At 43.1% G+C, this 13,558-nt stretch overlaps 2 protein-coding genes across 2 annotated transcripts in view; both read right to left on the bottom strand.

The window, feature by feature from the left end:
- The window catches only part of acss1 (acyl-CoA synthetase short chain family member 1), a 28,612-nt gene extending 17,038 nt beyond the window's left edge, over positions 1-11,574 (bottom strand). Inside the window, exons 1-2 of the mRNA XM_086018507.1 lie at positions 11,525-11,574; positions 10,449-10,546 (exon numbers count right to left, since the gene is read on the bottom strand). The gene's annotated coding sequence lies outside the window, so the exon portion shown is untranslated. The remainder of the gene's footprint in view (positions 1-10,448; positions 10,547-11,524) is intronic.
- On the bottom strand, positions 190-11,574 carry LOC147128414 (visual system homeobox 2-like). Its single transcript, XM_086018508.1, has 7 exons — positions 11,525-11,574; positions 10,449-10,546; positions 5,894-6,384; positions 5,294-5,384; positions 4,918-5,041; positions 2,300-2,480; positions 190-1,668 (listed from the first exon to the last, which is right to left on the bottom strand). Exons 3-7 carry the CDS (start codon positions 6,378-6,380, stop codon positions 1,403-1,405), a joined length of 1,149 nt encoding a protein of 382 aa, XP_085874634.1. The 5' UTR covers positions 6,381-6,384; positions 10,449-10,546; positions 11,525-11,574; the 3' UTR covers positions 190-1,402.
- Positions 11,575-13,558: the final 1,984 nt, after the last annotated feature.

Below are 13,558 nucleotides of genomic sequence, written 5' to 3'. Positions count from 1 at the left end.
TCGCTCACACAGTGGAGGGAACTTGGCTTTATGGAAAGATGAAGCTCCAAAAAGTGGAGGCTGGACTTGGTTTACGTGTAAGGGCGGTGCAACCACAACAATGTGCTGAGTTTCCCTGAGTCCCCCCCCCCCACCCCCCACCCCACCCACCACTTCGAAAGGAACAAGTGTGAATAAAGTTGTCAGCTTACATGGTTTTTTTTTTGTTAAATATCCAATTTTAATCAGACTGCAGATACATATATACAAAGACAAACACAGAAAATTAAAATTTTATACACTTTGAAGGAGTATGTACAGTTTCTTTTTCACATTGAATGTTGGTCGGGATTGGGTTCTCCCCACTGAGCTTGACAGCAGACGAGGTCAGGAGTCACGGCGTGACCAATTGTTAATTGTGGCTCACACAACTGGTGGGCGGAGGGCTAAGTGAGAAGAGCAAGCAAACATACGGTAAACCCTTGCCAGTCAATTGCTATAGGTGTATGTAAATCCCAGATTCTGTGTATCGCAGTGAAATATGCAATAAAATGGCTAATACACAAGTAGTAATTGTTATTTTATCCAAATGAACTCCTCTGCAAAAAATGCTTTTTTTTTTTTTTGATTGGGTGATGTGAAATGAGTGTGCTGAGATTAGGCATCGGCCGGTTACCAGTTACAAGGCGGTTTTAAAAAGTCACAATTTCAAAATGGCCAAAACTTTCCATCAGCGGTTTGAGCTTCTTTTTATTTTGAATTTTAGTAATTAGGGCAGACAAAATAAGAACCACACCGGTGAACAAGACCAGTGTATTCACTCTTGCGCACTAGCGATATCAATACCACTAACACTTATCCACCCATCCATTATCTATACCGCTCACCCTCACAAGGGCAAGGGTCGCGATACATAAAATTTCAAACAAGACAATGACAGATAATTGACCTTTCTGTCTGTCTGATGGAGATGATGCTTTACCAACATCTCGAACAACCACAGTGTGGTACCAACTGACTACTAGAAAAGAAGACTTTCTGGTCAATTTTTTTTTTTTTTTTTTTTGCCTTTGAGTATCCTGGCTGGTTGCATCCTGATTCACCCTGACATTTCAAAATAATATATTTTACAGGATTGCAATACTGTCAAATTGTGATATTTTAAATAATAAATAAATAAAACCGGGTCATCATATATTTAGGATTTAAACGATTAAAATGATCAATTACAAAAAAATAAATAAACGGAAGTGTCGGTTAAGTGTGGATGGTGTTGTTTCCTAATCAACGCCCGTTGGAGAGTTCATTGTGTTCTTTTTAGTTGTAAGCCAGCAGAGGAGGGAAGGGGAAGGATGAGTGCTTTTCAAGTGAGCTCCTGACCCGTCACATCGGTTTCTAACACCCCCCCCCCCCCGAAACATTCTTAGTTGTCCGTCTCGTCCTCAGTCGACCCATGCTCGGCTTGGTCCTTGCGTCGGCGCGTGCCGAGCATCTTGGCGCTGTGCTCCTGCGCCTTGGCTCGCAGCACGGCAATACTGTGAACCCGCAGTTCGTCTTTGTCGCCGTCTGTCCGCCCCTTTTCCTCGGGGCCCCCTGCATCCGCCTTCTCATGTGTCGGCGGCGTCACGGTGCCGCCGCTCCTTTCGTCCGGAGGGGAGCGCGGCGTCTCCACCGACTTCTTGTGCATACCTGAAGGAGAGAATGTGTTCTTTTGTTAGCACTTTGCAGCGTTTTCCTCACTTGCAAATGCAGATTGAACACGAAGACTGCGGCAAACGGATGCCTCTTAACTCCATCTTAATCAATTACGAGCCGCCTGATAGATTTCAACGAATCAATTGACACGTGGCCAACGGGAGATATGGCTCTAATCTCTCGTAATGAAGTGGGATTATCACGCGATTGACTGCTGCCGTCTTATCGAGCGCTTTGACACTTTCTGGCCTTTACTGTCCGTCCTGTGGGAATCCATCCTGGCAATCAGACTAAATGACGATCGCAGAGACCATACTAACAGACCCGCGGCTGATGTTTCGTCAGACAAATTCCGACTGGAACGGCGAGAGATTTTGACCTTAATGTACAGCGGACCAAACAGCAAGCCTTGTGGAACGCCACTAGTTAATGAACGTAACACCAGGCATTTTTCAATTCACGTAGCATACAATGTAAAAATCTGTGGACTCTGTGCAGAGCAATTTGGAACATCGTCAGGTTACAAGTGCGTTCTGTTCCTACGGCGGCGCCGTGAACAAATCCGCATGCAAGTCGGAACATACCACTTATCTACCCTGACACAATCGTTACTCCGGGCTCTCACCTAGCAACCACGGAGCGTATGACTCCGTGACGCCCTCCTTGGCCGATTTGAGAATGGACTCGGGTAGCGGGATGGAGTGTCGCACCATGGCGCCGTACAGGCCGTACTCGGCCATCACGCTGCTGCGGCCCCAACACTTCTCGCGCTTCCGCCACTTGGCCCGCCGGTTCTGGAACCACACCTGGGAAAAAGATGAGGTGCTGATGTGAAGAATTGGAAATAATTGTACAATGCTGAAGAATCATAATTGATAGAATCTTTTTTTTTTTTGTGCATTTGTCTCCCAAAAAGAAAACGGGCTCTACTTCATGAAACTAAACCCTCTAAAAGAGTAAAAATTAAATTAGGAGTAACATATTGTGGATTAGACTTCAGCCTTCCGTGGCTGTGTGGGGCCAGGACGACTGGAAAAAAAGTACACTACAGTCGACTGCAGTGGGCTTGTTCCAGATTTTGTTTCACATATAACTACTGTATATATTTGACAAGACTAATAAACAGCTTTTAGCAAGAACACAAGTTTTTTTTTTAACTAATTGCTCTGTGCGATGGTGAGGTATCGGTGTACTTTTGTAGTAACGGTATATCGTGCAATCCTAAATTACATAAAACATGGTGTTGCACTAAAGGCCAATCAAATACAATTGAGGTTTTTAATCAATAAGAATGGCTCACTTAAAATACCCTGAAATCATTTTTTTTGCTCACTTTTGTGATGTCACAAAAAAAGAGAAACGTTTGACTGGAAAATGGCACAATTCTACTTAAAACATTGCCTGTACACATAATCTCCATTTTTTGGGCGACACCCTCTCCCGGAATGGCATCACCGTCAGAAATCGGGATTGCGCACGACCTCCGATGTGCCACTGAATCGCCATTTTGCATCTTTGCAACATGTGCAGCACATGTGCGCGCGCGTGCGCCAGCTATTCGTGTGCATTCGTCTCCTTCTGAGCCCAGATTGATTTTTTTTTTTACCCAGACAGGCCTCGTAATAGCCTCGGCGAGCTTGTGAATATGGATGAGCCTCAACGAGCATCATAAAACGGCCAGCGAGGTGGAATGAGATTGTCGGGATGGTGCATGTGTGCGCGCGAGTGCGTGTGTGTGTGCGTGGGGGTGTGTGTGTGTGTATGTGCAGGGACGGGATTAAAAACGATCAAAGCAGAGAAGCGGGAAAGCTATTGAGGTAGATCTGATGATAACCTCCATCTCATAAAAAGATGGGCCTCAGATGAGCAATCATGCTTTTGACAGCAGTGTGTGTGAGTGTGTGACAGAGAGGTGACCCCAAGGGCGCCGAGGCTGATTGAAAAATAAGTTAATTTCCAGGCCCGCTGGATGAGAGACAGGCGATGAAATATCCTAAGAAATTAATTTTTTTTTTTTTTTTTTTTAAAAAGCGAAAGTGGCAGCCGGGAAGAAGGCGGTGATCACCTGCTAATTAATTTCTGTGTAGTTATGTTTTCATCCGGAGGAGAGAGGTCACAAAAATTCCCCCAATCAACTCATTACACTAGACGAGGATGATAACTGATTGAAGATTCCTTTTGTCGAACATTATTTATTATTAATTATGAGCAACTGTTTATACAGCGATGCCGTGAAATACAATTTCAATTGGAGTGGGATTAATGTGTTACAGTCTCAACAAAAAAATAAAAAGGGTAATGCATTTTTGAATAGCTCTCTACAATAAGGTACTTTACAACAAAACATAAAATGAAATAGAATGTAAATAAAAGAGCTTGCGCATTATGATGAATTTGTTTTTGAATCGTTTTTCGCAGAGGATAAAGATGATCTACGTATATTGTTGGATTGTCTGTCTATATGTGTCACTGCATCATTTGTGTTCAAATAGCCGTTACTTAAACACTCTTTAAAACGATGTGTCAAACTTAACTCAATTTTGGTCGAAAAATGGACTGACCCACTACTAGGGTCAAATTGACGCAACTTTACCCTTTTTTTTTGTACACAGCACCAAAAAAAGTTGGCTTAGTTTTGACAGCAGTTTTACAGGTGAAGGGTTACAACACCGCCACATGCTATTTGTTAGCCTGTCAATGGTTTTCACTATTCTGTTTTAGCATTACGCTACAGGACTTAAAGTGTTATAAATACACATGTACTTCTCTTGTTTTATGTTCAGTTTGAGCAGTAACTTCACCTGGCAGTGTCAATAAACATCTTGAAGGTCACTCATATGTCGAGGCACCACAGTGTGGATGGTTTGAAATTTCTAATCAAAGTGCCTGCTTGTGTGCTTCCTCCCTCATTCCCAAAACAGGCGACACTGAAGAATCGAAATTGTCAAAACAAAAAATGTCCCATTAATTAATTAATTTTCCTGCTGGTCATTATACATGAACTTTGCAATTCCCGGATACAAAGTTTAGGAAAAATCAAGTGAAATTGGATCATGTCCCACAGCACCATGGTTGAGGATCAGCGGACTATCGAAGGCGCAGCTGGCATGAGCTCTAGTCCAGCCACCAGCCGAAGGAGGACAAGCGCCACAAAAAAAAAAAAAATGCACGCATGCATGAATGGATGGATGGATGAATGAATGAATGAATGGGAGATGGATGCCCCCCCCCCCCCCCCCCCACCTGTATCCTGTCCTCTGGCAGCTCCGTCTTCATGGACAGCATCTCCCTGGCGTAAACGTCTGGATAGTGGGCCTCATTGAAGGCTTTCTCCAGCTCCTCCAGCTGATAAGACGTGAAAATTGTTCTGTGTGCAAAAAACAAAACAAAATACTGAATAAATGTAGCTTGAATCAAAAATTATAAAAATCTCAACATAATACTTGTAAGAGGCAGCTACAGTAAAGAAGCATTGTAGCCATTTTCTAGAGCATACACCTCGAAATGATTTTTAGGAAACTGAATGCAGTCATATACCGTACAAAATATATAGGCTACAATACTTCAATTGATTTTAATGTCACTATGTAGAAATATATATACAAATGTTCCTTTTTACCTGTGTCGTCTTTTCTTTCTTTTCTTGCTTTGGCTCAAGGAAGATTTGGAGTACTTATTGTCACTGGAGGGAATGCTCATGTCATCAGAATCTGCCAGGAATCATATGAAAGAAAATTGAATTTTGCACTCCAAGGATTAAATAATGTATAATAAATGAACAAGTGACAAAGAAGTTCAGCCTCGTCCTTCCAATAATGATTATACATGAAACATACGCATTACAGTACAGTATTGGAATAATTTAAACAATGAAATACAGTATAAATACAAAAGGTATAAAAACAATCAGCTCTCAAAATAAGTCAAATTTAATTATTAGCATATTTATTTGCTCAATTCCCTCCGTATACGTAGTTTTTTTTTCCAAGTGAAAAAATAGTTGCTATTAAGGTAGTTTAAATTGAATAAAAACAACAACAAAAGAACAGTCAAATATCAAAAACCGTCTGAATAAGACATTCAACGCGATGTTTAAAAGAGTTTAGACGTTCAAGCAATCACGAATATATGCATATCTATTTTTTTAGGCGGGGGTCATAAATGCCCTAAGTCAATTTTCGTTCTTTTTTTTTTTTTTTTTTTTTTTTGCAGGACTCACCCGAGCTGGCCGAGTTGTGCACGTCGTGCATGTGCGCGTTGGCTCTGTGCAGCGGCTGCAGGTGCACGTTGTGCGCCTCGGACAGCACCTCCAGGAAGGCGGGCTGGTTGTAGAACGAGTGCACGCCTTCGGGGCCCAACAGGCCGACACCCAGGCCGCCCAGGCCGCCCAGGCCGCCGTGTCCGAGGGCGGAGCGGGCGGCCAGGACGTGGCCGCGGTGGGGCAGAGCCTCCAGGGGCCGCCTGAGCCCGGCCGCGGCGGCGGCGGCGGCAGCGGCGGCTGCGGCCGCGGCCGGCGACAGCAGCGGAGGCGACGGCGGCGGAGGCTCCTTGTTGAGGCCGAGAAGCTCCTGGATGCCGAAGCCGGTGCGGCGGTGCGCCGTCGGGGGCATCTTGCAAGCCGGGTGCGGCTGCTGCGAGGCTCCGTGGCCGGCGGGGCTCTGTTTATTCTCCGTGTCCGAAAGCACGGCGCCGTCCTTGCCGGTCATGATGCTGGCGAGATTTCACTTTTAGTTTGCAGTCTGGCGGGATGCTGGTCTTTATCCGACCCCCCCTCACCCCCCGCCCCCACCACGGCAGGCAACAGGCGGCAGCCAATCATGAGCGACTCCACGTTGAACTTTCCACCACCGGCAGGCGGCCCTCCATTATAAACACCCCTTTATATTCTTTTATCACATCTTAACGCTTTTTTTTTTTCATTCGAGGCAGGACATTTGAATTTGTTGTTCTCCATTTTTGCAGGAAATAATTAGGCAAAGAGGAGCTTATACTTTCCCCTCTTCATGCTTCTGTCACTGGTCATTATCATTGAGCTCATCTGATGGGGCCAGTGAGGCGAAAGAAACAAGCTCTCAAATTCATTTTGGAAATGAAGCAGATTTGAAATAGCCGCACAGAAAAACATTTCCCGCTCGCAAAGAAATCACATTTGCATTCCGTTTTGTTTTGTGAGGCACCTTACTTTAATTTGTCTTGTGTATTGAGTTGCCTCAGATTACGGTTGGATTTAAAAGAACGCCTTTGAAATGTTATTTTCATTGATGATTTAGTTAAACATGTTTATTGTTGTGCCCTGAGGTCAAAAACAATATTAGGAATACTGTAAAGAATTAAGGCACATTTATTTAAGCTTATCAGATACGTTGTGCTGGAAATAACTGGATTGTGATAGCCACAAAATGTTAATGGATATAAATATCAAGCAAAACACTTCTATGGTTATTACATAAAATAGACACAAATGTGATTTAAAACAAATAAGCACTAAGATAATTATCATAACGCTATATGATAGCCACAATATATGATACACAAAAAATATCAATCAAAAGTTATTAAAAAAAAATCAACTAAATGCAAGCAATCAACAAAATATGCTATTAAGGCACGAGAAAATATGAACTGAAATTTCCTGATGAGATCGAATATTAACTGTTAAAAATATCAACCACAATCGACAAATACCTACAAATGGTGTCTTTGTAACATTGTCCGAACTGACGTGATGACGTCAGATTTCAGCCACTTAATGACCCAATTGAAGACGCCATTGATCCGTTGGACGCTCGCCCTCCTCGCCGTCCCCACGCACGCGTGCTCATTTGCATATTCTAATTAGGCTTGCGCAATCAAAACGTTTTGTCTTCTCGTGCGCGCATCTGTTGATTTGTTATTAAGCTGCTAAAAAACCCCCCACCCACCCGTTGCCCACCCCCGACTCGCTTTATAAGCGGCCACGTGATCAAACGTGCACGTCCCACTTTCGGGTATTGAGGACACACCGGGGCGACAACAGCAAACGGTCCGCTGGGATGTGCATGCGTTGATGTTTAGGAAAATATTTTAGATTTTTGGGAGTCAAATACCGCAGCATATATTTGCAATTATTATAACAATCTGTATTGTACGTCGCGCAAAAGTACATTGGGTGGAATACCAGTTTAAAAAAAAAAAAAAAAGCCAATTGATTTTCAGCCCTTTCTCTTGAATCTAATCAGCTATTTATTCAATTAGTGCACCATTTCAATGGCTGGTACATGATTTGTGGCCCACGCGTGCATGGACGTGCTTCACGCGCGGGGATTCCTCGGGGACTGTGAGCACGTTTGGAGATGGTTGCAGATAAGATATGACGCCGTGTGGGCCATCTGGAGGCCTGCGGAAACCAGCAGGCTAAAATATTCGTCATTGGGCGAATTTTACAGGCCGAAAGAAATTCGTCTGCATCCAAAACGAGTAAGACGTTTTTCACCAGTGAATATACTGCAGCAGAATATATGCTAACGAGCTTCATGTTAAGCTTGCAACGAAGCAGACACGCGTGGAGTGACGTCACACCAAGGACAGCACTTAAGAAAACTTGGGGTGGGCTTAGTTTAGCTGTACTAGGAAATTACCAGTTCAATTTTTCAATGACAGTGAATTGCAATTTTTACGTTTGCTACGCTTAAATTTTCCTGTAGAACTAGGTGAAACAGAAAAAATATATATGTATAAGCATATATACATTTACATGCATACATAAATATAAATAAATCTAACATGCCAGTTACTGACAACATTTTTGTGTAAGTGTGCTAACATGTTCACGGGCAAGCAACACGGGCAATCTTTTAGAAAAAGCGGCGCAACGAAAGCAAACACGGAAGGACTCCCTGAGAAAAGGGTTTGAAGCGCGAGGAACTGAAAGCGTTTCAAACGTAAACTTTCTCGGCAGTTCGTGTTTCTGAACCATTGCTCCTTGTGATGGCCTTTGTCCGCGGGGCCCAGAAATGGCTCCCCTAATCTAGCTAATTGCCGTTTCCCAACGTCGGCGGGTCAGCAAACAGCCGTTGATCAAAACATCCCATTAAGGTGAGGACACAAAAGCTTCCCCCAATGTGCCACTGGTGATTTGCCGCATTAATTAGGGCAATAACTTCATGCTATTGCCTTTCTCTGGTCTCCATTTCTGGGAGCCCGGCTCTCCGGTCGGGCGCCCCTTTGCCCCTGTTGCATGTGCAGATGGGTTATTGGCGTAATGAGGTGGATACTTTCATGGGAGAGAGGCCCCCGAAAAAAACACAACTTTCCTGACAAAAAAAAAAAAAAAAAAAAAAAAAAAAAAAAAATCATCGTGGTTGGGCGTAATCAGAAGTGACATAATTACTCGGACGCATTTCGAGTGTAATTAGCACACTCCCACAGTGGACAGGGACAAGCAGCTCGGCAGGAGAAGGGAATCGGACAGGCATGGCGGTGGTGACACAAAAAAAAAAAAAAAGGGGGCCCCCGGTTTCAGCATAATTAGTTGAGACAATGCCCCTGACTGTTTTGAGCCATGGCGGCGGCTCGGGGCCGGGGCCAAGCAGGCGAGTGGACGCCCCGCGAGGTCCACAGTGATTGTCCTCCATGGACTCACTCGGGCCGCCGAGGCCCGGCCTCCTGCCGTGAGCCTTGTCCTTGTCCCGCTGGTGGGGAGAAATTAGAGTTGACTCGCCCGGGACCTTTAATGTTTGGCTACCCCCAATCTTCAGACAACTTGCTTTAACGTCCCGTGACCGCAGGACCTGACATCCTGTTGAAGAGCAAGTGAAGACAACACGGCAGCCATACTTTTCTTATTTAACAGAACCGCCATTCGTCCATTTGCTGAATCACTTAACCTCACTCGGGTCGCTTGAGTGGTCACTACATTCAATTTCAGAGAAAAATATGATCAAGACATATTAAAATATTGATAGTAAAATAAAAATATTTCAAAATATATGTGTGTAGTTATGCAAAGTCCCTTTAATGCAACACATTTTTTAAATTTTGTACTCGGGGAATTCTGGTCGCGATGCAGCAAACACATCCACATAATGAAGTACCTTCGAGAAATAATAATAAACGCCATGTTTAAAGAGGACAGTGGAGGACATTTGTTGGGACTGGAACTAGTTGTGATTTTCTATGAACAAAACGGGCAGGAGTCCACGAGTTGCGTCATGTTCTAATTAAGTGACACTCAATTTGAAAAGAAAAATGTATTGTTACAGTCACCGACGTCCAACATGAAATGCTCATGACACCCAGTGGCAGAAATATTAGCTCAACACAAACCTATGATGCAATGCTTTACACTCTTTTTACCTGTAGAGTAATATATATTTTTAATTTCAGAAGATATTGATGAAATACTATAAAATTACTGTATCAATGAGCTAAAACATACAATATTTGCATGAGGTAAACATATTTGTCCACTTTTGTTAATCAACAAGAGTATGAAGAACTTATTTAGCACATTATAAATTGTGCAATTTGTGATTAATCGCGAGTTAACTATGGAACTCATGTGATAAATTACAATTAAAAATTTTAATCGACTGACAAGCCCTAGTATATACATTTTTACATGATCAGGATAAATATTACAATGATGAGTAAAGTTGTTTCGCTCATGTGTGTTGTCTGATTAGTGATGCACTTGTGCTCTGGGGCACACAAATGTTCCGTCAAGTAAAGCAACATCCACTCCTTGTCTGCAGGAGTTACTATTGATTTAGTTCAAGTTTTATATTCCAACGTACCTCTGCCGGAGGGGAGAAACTGTAGGTGATTCGCCGGGGGGCGTTTGGCTCCTCCCAATTTCTAGAGAACTTGCTTGAACGTCCCGTCGATGCAGGGCCTGCCATCCAACAACAACAACACAAAATCAATACTTTGGTTGCAAATACAAGCTCATGCATGTTTGTTGAAACGTGGAAGGAAACGGCACAAGCTAGGAAGGCCGTAGAAGGTTCTCCGACGAAACTCAGCCATTTTTTTTTTTTTTTTTTTCCCCCCATCTTGGAGAATTTCTTGAATGCGTTCAACTGTCAGATTCACTTTCAGTTTCTTGCGTCGCATACGAAAAGCTCGCAGATGGCTCAACAGGCTGCATTTCGGCACTGTCCAGTGAGACGTGGCACATATGTTTGAGGCGGCCGCACGCAAAAAAGGGTGGCGCAACGTAAGCACGGTTCAGCCCGGCCGCATACATATCGGCATCCCCCGCGGTCGCGAGGGCCTCCTCGGGGCCGGCGGCGACGTCGCCGCGATGCGGGCCTCACTTCTTTTAATTAGCTGTCAGTTGGCGCAAATGAATCAAGTCTTCGCCTAATTAAGCAATGCCACCAGGCAGCTCCCATACACGGGCCATTGTGTGAGCGCCATGAGAAAAGCACAGCTAGCAAACTTGTTTTGGATCAGGAGTGCAACTTAACGACCGCGCTATGACACGCACACACAGTGACTGGGGAACTGGTGTGTGTAATGGTGGCTGTTCGGGGGCAATTCAAGGAGGGGCAATTCTGGCCGAAAACAATAAGTAGGGATTTTTTTTTTAGCACTGGAGCCAGGCAACGATAAAGGCTTTCGTTGTTAAAATGGTTGACATTAAGAGGAGGAAGAGTGTCAACAACAAATTCAATCAGCATCCTATAGGGAAATGACAAATAGGTTGAAAAACAATCTTTTTCAACCACCTATTTGTATTTCTAAGCAGCTTTTCCCATTGCAAAGTAACATTTTTCAAAAATATATAAATCAGATCGGGATCAGGTCACAATTCTTAACTATTCACTGTCAGCCGAATGTCGTATTTTGTGACAAACAGCAAACCTACCTAGAGAAAAGTGTAGACTCTCTTCTTTCACCATGAAAAAAAAAAAAAAAAAGTTGTAGTCTTTTCTGTTCTTTAGTGATCAGCAGTTGAACATGGGCGGGTTTCACCAAAAACACTGGTTTCTGAACACAAAGCAGAGAAAAAGCGCTTTTTGTGAAAAGCGGCACGTGAAGCAGAGCAGTGACTTTGGCGCTTTTTGCATTGGCGACTCCTCAATCTATAAAACATTCAAAAGAAGACTGAGAAAAGGGCTTTTGATGGCAGAATACCTTATTTACATATACACTCGCCACACTGCTTGAGTTAAACGTCATTGGCTTTTTTTTTTACATGGTGTTTGTCATTCAGCCCATCATCTTTATCAACCAAATTTTGTTGCTTAATTTGTGGTGTGTACAGTACATGCCGCGCTTCTTTTGATAATTATGATTTGGACAACCACGTATTATACATACATGACACTTTTTTGTCTGTTTTTGCTGCGCTTCCATTTCCACTTTCATGCTTTTAATCACATCACATCACATGTAATGTTGCGCCAAATAAAAAGCAAAAAAAAAATCACTTGAGGAGCTCACTGAGCTGAAGTCTCCCACAATGACGCTATTTCAACCTCCATCTGCTTTGCTCTGTTACATAATATAAAATTACGTAAGCGCAGAGGGACCTGTGTCCGTACCTAATTTAATGGGTTTAACGGGAAGGGGGATTTTACCCTGGCTTCATATGAAGGAGCCACTGTATAAAAATCCGATTTTGCATGCGATCATTTTTAGGACATCATGGCTCCCTTGTATCATCATGAGGTCTACTTGCCTCTTTTTGATAATCACCCTTCACACAACAACACTACAGAGCCTGTCCTTTGGAACAAGAAGGAATTCTGGCGAAAAAAATGAACAAACAAAAACATACTGTATATTTAGAGCTTGATTTTTTTTCTTCCTTTTTTTTTTTATTGGTGCAACGGACTATATCAATCACATTAAAAACATGTCTAGTTTAGACGACTTTGTTTTTTTTTAATTTTATAAGCAGTTTGCAAAATAATCACATCTTCTCCCCTTATTAGCAGCGCTGTGTAAACTAATCACAAGTTCTTCAACACCCCGAAGGCCTCGAAGCGTCAAGCCGAGCACTTTAGTGTTCCACGTGACGGAGAAAGCGCACAAAAAGCCGACTGCCAACGACGCGAGCAAAACATCTGTCGTCTCCTCTGGCTGCCTGCTCGGTGAGGAGAACTAAATGAAATATCATCATCGGCGGCGGCGTGCGTCGAGTCGCCGCGTTCTTTGCCCCCTAATGAGTTTACTGGTGAACACGTTGAGCCGAGAAGGTTTTGTTCATTCGTCTCCCGTCGGCATGACACGTCGCGCGCCTCAAAATTGGACAGTTTCATTTTCATAGCAGTCTGAGGCGGGTGAAGGATGGCGAGGGGTCACCAGTGACGATCAATGTTGCTGCTATATTAACAACAAAGCATGAGGTATACAGTAAAAATATATCACGAGCGGGCAACTTGGATGCTGATTTTTTTTTTTCCGCAGTGCGAAGGGCAATTCAAGGATGGCACAAAACTGCAGAACAAGAAACCTGCATTAAGTGCAAGAAGTCATTTTAAACTTTTTTTTTTTTTTTTTAAGACAACTCACTCAAAATTTTAAGAGTGTTGAGGTACTGCTTTCCCTGCATATCATTCCGAATTCGCACATTTTTTTGGCCTACTCACGTTGTTGTATGGGGCAGTATGAGGCCCAATGTAAGCGCAATTAAGGCATGTCGGCCATCTAGTGGTGATTGGTGATATTACAACTTAAAACAACAGTCAACCCTGCTTATTTGCAGTTCAGAACCTGCAGATTCACATATTAGCAGATTTTTTTGCGGGGGGATAACATTTATCAGATTTGGGATTTTTCCTGTTTTGCTTGGATTTTTTCACTCTTCCACCTGTGTGTCTGCATTGTTTTTGAAGAATTCTTTGGGTTTGACAAAAAATAAAAAACAATTGCCCTTTTTCATTATCACTGAAAA

This window comes from Filicampus tigris, chromosome 20 (genome assembly GCF_054856515.1).
Source record: "Filicampus tigris isolate MCC_2025a chromosome 20, RoL_Ftig_1.0, whole genome shotgun sequence".
Taxonomy (NCBI): domain Eukaryota; kingdom Metazoa; phylum Chordata; class Actinopteri; order Syngnathiformes; family Syngnathidae; genus Filicampus; species Filicampus tigris.
The sequence above is the reverse complement of the archived record's forward strand: the minus strand, read 5'-3'. Positions and strand labels throughout refer to the sequence as shown.